Genomic DNA, 6000 nt, shown 5'->3' on the forward strand with positions numbered 1-6000 from the left:
TCAACACTTCCTTACCACCAGCAGTGGACAGGCACTGTCCTCTCCTCTCACTGCCAGCAACTGGAAACCTTTAGCAAGTCACCCAAGGAACATGGCATGAAGGAAGGGAAACGCTTTAATCTGTGCACCTCATTCGCTTTCAATGAGTACACACCAGGTAGTAAATTCAAGCAGCCATATACGCAGAGGCATGAATCAGACTCACAGCTGGCCAGTTCCCTCCTACCTTGCGAAACGGAAAAACACCCACTAGAAAAGGCCACAGCAGAGCCTCAGTAACCAGTCAGTGACCAACCAAACATATCAGCTCCACAGCTGGAAACACACAACCCAGAGGTCTGCACCCAATCCAGGGACTGGCACAGCTCCATTGCTAGGGATGAGAGGGAAGTGAGAACAGGCAAGTGCCTCATTTCATGTCTCAATTCATACACCCTCCCCTCCAAATGCAAAAAACCCCTCCCACCAATCAGTTGGTTTCCTCAGAGGCCTGTCCTTAGCTGATATTTAACAAGGAAAATTATATCAAATGTAGATTAGCCTGAAAGCAAATTTGGCTCCAGCATATATCAAAGATCAGAAGAGACTGTGTAAACCTCTTAGTAATCAGTGAGTAAATGTTAATAACATCCCAGAATTTCCCAACACCAAAGTAGACACCCTCCCAGCAAGTAAGAAAAAAAAAAAAAAATTTCGTAAGATTGCTTCCTTCTTTATGACAAATGCAGCAAGGAACTTTTAGAAGATGATTTTTCTGTCAGTTCCAAATGCCAAACACCTTTATGACAGATATATACTTCTGTTAATGCAGGCAATTAAGCAGAGTTGTTTAAAGGGAACAATATTTCTTTGTTTCTGTTCTCTCTCTTCTTTTTTCCTTTAAATTTTTTAAAGCCTTGGAGTGAAACCAAAACTGAATAAACTAACTGTGGTGTAGGAACTTCTGCATGACATAACAAAGAAAATATTTCTTTCTTAAAAACAAATCTCAAGATTAAGAAAAGAAGATACGACTATATGACTGTGGTTGGACCTGGAACATGCAAATACATGCAATTAGACACTAAAATGGATGACTTCAGAGATAAATCAATATAGATTAAGTATTCATGAAAGGAACAATTGGAACAGCATTAATAATAATACATGGAAACATTCAGTATAGTACAGCACTCTTGTCTGTCAGGACAGGAAGCCTTAACTATGTGGTCTAATTAACAATACTATTTTAAGCACCGATTAAGACATATGCAAAGAAAAGAATTAAATCCCATAAAGACAGAACTAAGAGAAAACAAAGTGTGCTTACTCTTCGTGACGCAAGTCATTAACACTTCGATCCAGGGAGATCATATCACTTGCCACCATATTAAAACCAAACTCTTTGATGCTGGCTTGAATGGATTCTTTGTAATCTGGTCCTAAAACATATGGCTTCGCTTCCTCTCCAGGGCCACCAACAACTCCGGGAGGCTCAGGCTCTTTGGGTTCAAAATTACCAAGGACTCCAGGTCGTAAAACAGGATCTCGGTATACAAATGTCTGAGGCTTGAATGTGAGATACTGCCTCTGGATGATGTTTTGCTGTTTATTATCCCCACCACCATGATGATTCAGTTCATTTTTGGCCTTATTTTTCCTTCGAATGGATTCTAAGTCCACTTCCACGCCTTCAACGTGAGGCCAAGGTACCACAGGTTTGAACTTCTCATTTCCTAGTCCATGGTCTCCTCTGTTTGGCATGGGTCTGTTGACTTCCTTGTCATCCTATATATACACACAGAGAAACAGCAGGAGTTCATATAAATTGATGACCCTTTATTTATTTAAATCCAGTACCTTAATGCATTAAGAGTTTGTCCTGAATACAGGTTAAGCAAGAAGGGAGAAGTCTCTGTTAAGGGGCTCAATGAACACTTTTTACTAAAGCAGCCAGCTGCTGGAGAACATCACCAGCCGTTGTCCACACTTACCTTGGTGAGTCAGTCCTAGAAACGGCTTAACGTCCAAAGCTTTCCCAAAGGCCAACTGCTCACGTAGGAGACGTTAACTTGATCATAGTTTGGGCTGCACACCAAACCAACACACCCCAGGAGGGAGCACCAACAGAGCATTTTAGGAAGGAGAGGGTGGTATGGAGGCAGATACCACCATACTACAGACCGTGGCGTCCTTGGGGCCACTCTTGGACAGAGGGTGCTTCCAAGGCTATGCGTACTGGCTACTGAGACCTGCACAGGGTCTTCCCAGATACAGCCCCAACATGCTCCAGTGCTGGGAGAGAGTGCCGTGACCGTGTATAAACTGGCATGCACGACCACAGCAGCCTCCAGCCACATCTAGTCCCTACCCTTCACCCCCGCTCCGACTTGCTTCCACCAGGCATTACTCCCTCTGTAGCAACAGCTGTGCTTTCTTCAGAGTCGTGTGGTAAACTGAAGGCTCCAGGGTCAGCAGGCAAAAACAAGATGCAGATATGATCTGCTGCACGGCCACACAGACAGACCCACCCGGGGAAGCAGCGCTGGGGCTGAAGAGAGCTGCCGCAGGCACTGGCACTGATACCTCCTGTATCCTTGTTTAAAACAACTTCACCATTTTATAGCACTCCTCCCTGCCTCCCCACCAAGAGGTTTTACGTTCTCACTAAGAAGAAAGGCTTAGATTTCAAAAGCTGCTCAGCACTTCCAGAGATCAGCGAGGTTGGTGGGGTTAGAACGAGGGTGGGTGATTTTGGGAGAAAATGGACAGAAAGGCTCTGCAGTGTGCGAGTGCGAAGTCTCCAGAGTACAACAGCCCCACCCATGAACGCTCACCAAAACATACTGTCTCTGCTTTTTCCAATACTGCTGTCCAAGAGGACAACAGGGAAACGTTTCTGAAAGTTCAGACTTCCTGCTAAAAGTCTCTATTTGTAAACAGGACAGATGTTAGATCACACCAAAATCTGCAGAGAACAATGCACGCAGTTTAGCAACATCTCACTATCCATTCACAAATACAGAACCAAACAAAATTGAGATCAGAAAGATGTCACCTAGTGAAACCTGCCGGCGGCAGGGATATCTTTGCAGTTAGATCAGGCTTCTCAGAGGCTCATCCACTCACACCCTAAAAACCTCCAGTTTCTCTGCACAACCTGTTCCAGTTGCTTGACCAGTCCCACAGTGAAGGTATTTTTCCTCATACCTCAGTAAAAGTTTCTCATGTTGCATCTTGTGATGGTTGCCTTTTGTCCTTTCAGCGTGCACACCTCAGAAGATTTTGTTTCCATTTTCTCTGGAACCTCACTTTTGAGGGTGAAAAGATGCAACTGTTTTCCCCATTGGGCTTTTCTCCAGCCTAATCAAGCGGAGCTCCTCTACCCTTTCCACGACTATGTCACCTTCTGCAGCCCTCTAACCTCCTTAGCAGGTCTTTGCTGGGTCTTCTCTATTTGTTAACATCTCTCCTGTGCTGGGCAGTGCAGGAGGAGAAATCAGACGCAGCGTTCCTGGCACAGGCTTGTTAGTGCTATGTGTTGGGAATCAAACCTCATCCCTTTGCTTGGTGTCTAAGCTCTTGCTAGTGTGTTATACACTTGGCCTTCACCATGGCAAGGGCACATTGCTGATTCACGTCCATGTCTGACTAGACCACACAATACTTACTACTGCATTACAGTATGTTCCTCACATACAATTTTGCATAATAAAACTTCATAAATTAAGAAAAGTCCAGTTTAAGATATGTCAAAGTTAATATGATAACAGCAGGAGTCAGACTGGCTCCAATTCAAAATAATAGAGTTTATTCAAGAAACTTTCTGACATCTCTGCTTGTTCTAGTTTGAACCAGGAAGGCGTACAAAATTCAGAAGCGTTACATTATTCTGTTCTTCCATTGCGTTTTTTGAGGAACTCAAAAGCCAGCGTGAGAAAGGGAAGGATAAGGGCACTTGAAAAGGCACATTTTGCAAGGAGATAGAAGGCTGTCATGGATATAAATAAAGCCCTGAGAGGACTTCTGAAGAGAGAACCATCTCACACTTACCCTAGAAATCAAAGGGAAGGCTTTGCCACTCGACTGTCAGAACACTACTGAGCACTCAGCTCATCCTAACTTGCATCTAATTCCTGCTCTGATTGCAGAGGCAGCTATAAAAGCCAACAAGATGATGGGCATCATCAGGAAAGATGTTTAAAGATAGCATTATTTTGACTGCTTAACATTTTGAGGCATTCATGTCTTCAGTAATAGTTAGTTCTGGTTTCCAAATCTCAAAGGAGTTAGAGAAAATAGAGAGTAGGGCAACCAGAATGAACACACAGCTGATCACTCCTCCCTCCCCACCCAAATCCATGATCACATGGGATGCTATGAAGAATATTAACTCTCAGCATTTTACGGGCATTTTTAAAAAAGAAAAAACCAACCAAACAAAAGGAACTAATAGTGTTTAAGCACAGGGCCCACAGCTCCTGGAGGTTATTTGTTTCCCCAGAGACAAGTGAGACAAAGCTTTTCCAAATATTATCTGGAAAAAAGCGAAGCCAAACCACAAGCACAGAACTATTTTGGTCATCACATAAGCCACCATGCCTTAGTTAGAAATTTCTAGCACTTCTTCTCTTTTATAAATGATGATTTCCCCCCACTTTTAAAAAAATATTTAATGACATATCAAGAAAATTTAAATAAATTTTTAATCAGTGGGCCTCATTGATTAGAATTTTGGCTCAGCTGAAAATGTAGCATCAAACTTCTGAAAGGTTCATACAACAATGACAGTCAAACTGAAAGGCTTACATATTAAAAAAAAATAAAACCACAACAACCTTTCTTAAGTGGAAAAACAAGAGTTATAATATTATTTGAAAAACTTTGGAGGAGTCCAAATCAATGAAAACAAGGTGAAGATAGGGCTCGGAAAGTGATCACGACATACATCTGAATACTGCACTTCTGGGTTTTCAAAAAAATGAGGGGAAAGAAGCAGAAGGCTGTGAATTCCCTCACATCTGATGACAACCACAAAATCTCATTACATCTTTATAAGGACACATAGTAAGCTGTTTACATACAGTAATACAGAAAAATGTTTATTCCATAGATCATTGATTTTTCTATAGGGCTAAATCTAGGATTTCCTGCCAGCTTTTACAGCTCCAGTTCAGTGCATTCAGTGCATGCTTCTTCATTCTTTTTTAAATGTTCTTTTCACTCATTAGGGGATTATGCATGAGTCACTGCAATGGATGTTTTGGAAACAGTGAGATGATATAAATGCAGTCGATCCCTGACTTGTATAAAAAAAGGAGGTATTTGCTGTAAATTTTTTTCTTTTTTGCTAATTAGGTTCTTCCTTTTTGCAAAAAAAGGGAGGAATGCAATTAAAAGTATAAGGAACATAACTGTATCCTTTTGGAAACATGTTTGCAATTTATATAAAGTAAAAGAAAAAAAGGGAGAGGCCTTCACAGGGCTCTAAGATTGGTCAACGGGCATGAAGGCGGGAGTTGTAGCAGGCAATAAAACTGAAAATGTCAAAGGGGCATAGTCTGCTTTTCTTCAGTCAACCCGTTCAAGACTGGCAACTCCCTATGAAATAATGTCTGAAGTACAAAGTGATGTTAAAAAAGTGGATTTGCTGAATTTCTAAAATGGAAGATTGTAATACTAAAAAAAAATTTGCCAATTCAAAACAATGTCTATAAAAGCAACTTGCTCATCTAGACAATAAACAGCGATGCACTGTTTTTTACTTAAGTAGAATCCAGTAGTATTCTCATTAACAAAGGATGCAAAAATAAATTTTAAAAACCTTACATTCTCAAAATATATATGTTCATACCCAGCTGATTACAGACAGATACCAAGTGTTGCAATATTCTGGTGTTCCTCATGAAAAAGGACAAAAACTGACACAGTTTAACATTTTAGTAACCTAGGAGGCCAATCCCTATGTACTTCTATTTTCTCAAGGCCAGCTTTTACCTTTCTTAACTCTTGGCTGCATCT

General features: G+C 41.3%; 1 protein-coding gene across 1 annotated transcript in view; it reads right to left on the bottom strand.

Moving 5' to 3' along the window:
• GALNT7 (polypeptide N-acetylgalactosaminyltransferase 7) overlaps window positions 1–1767 on the bottom strand; it is a gene marked incomplete at its 5' end in the record, with an annotated part of 40600 nt that extends 38833 nt beyond the window's left edge. Inside the window, one exon of the mRNA XM_010075231.1 lies at window positions 1310–1767. Within this exon, the coding sequence (XP_010073533.1) occupies window positions 1310–1767 (458 nt within the window). The remainder of the gene's footprint in view (window positions 1–1309) is intronic.
• Between the last annotated feature and the right edge of the window lie 4233 nt (window positions 1768–6000).

Source organism: Pterocles gutturalis, unplaced genomic scaffold (genome assembly GCF_000699245.1).
Source record: "Pterocles gutturalis isolate BGI_N339 unplaced genomic scaffold, ASM69924v1 scaffold13127, whole genome shotgun sequence".
Taxonomy (NCBI): domain Eukaryota; kingdom Metazoa; phylum Chordata; class Aves; order Pterocliformes; family Pteroclidae; genus Pterocles; species Pterocles gutturalis.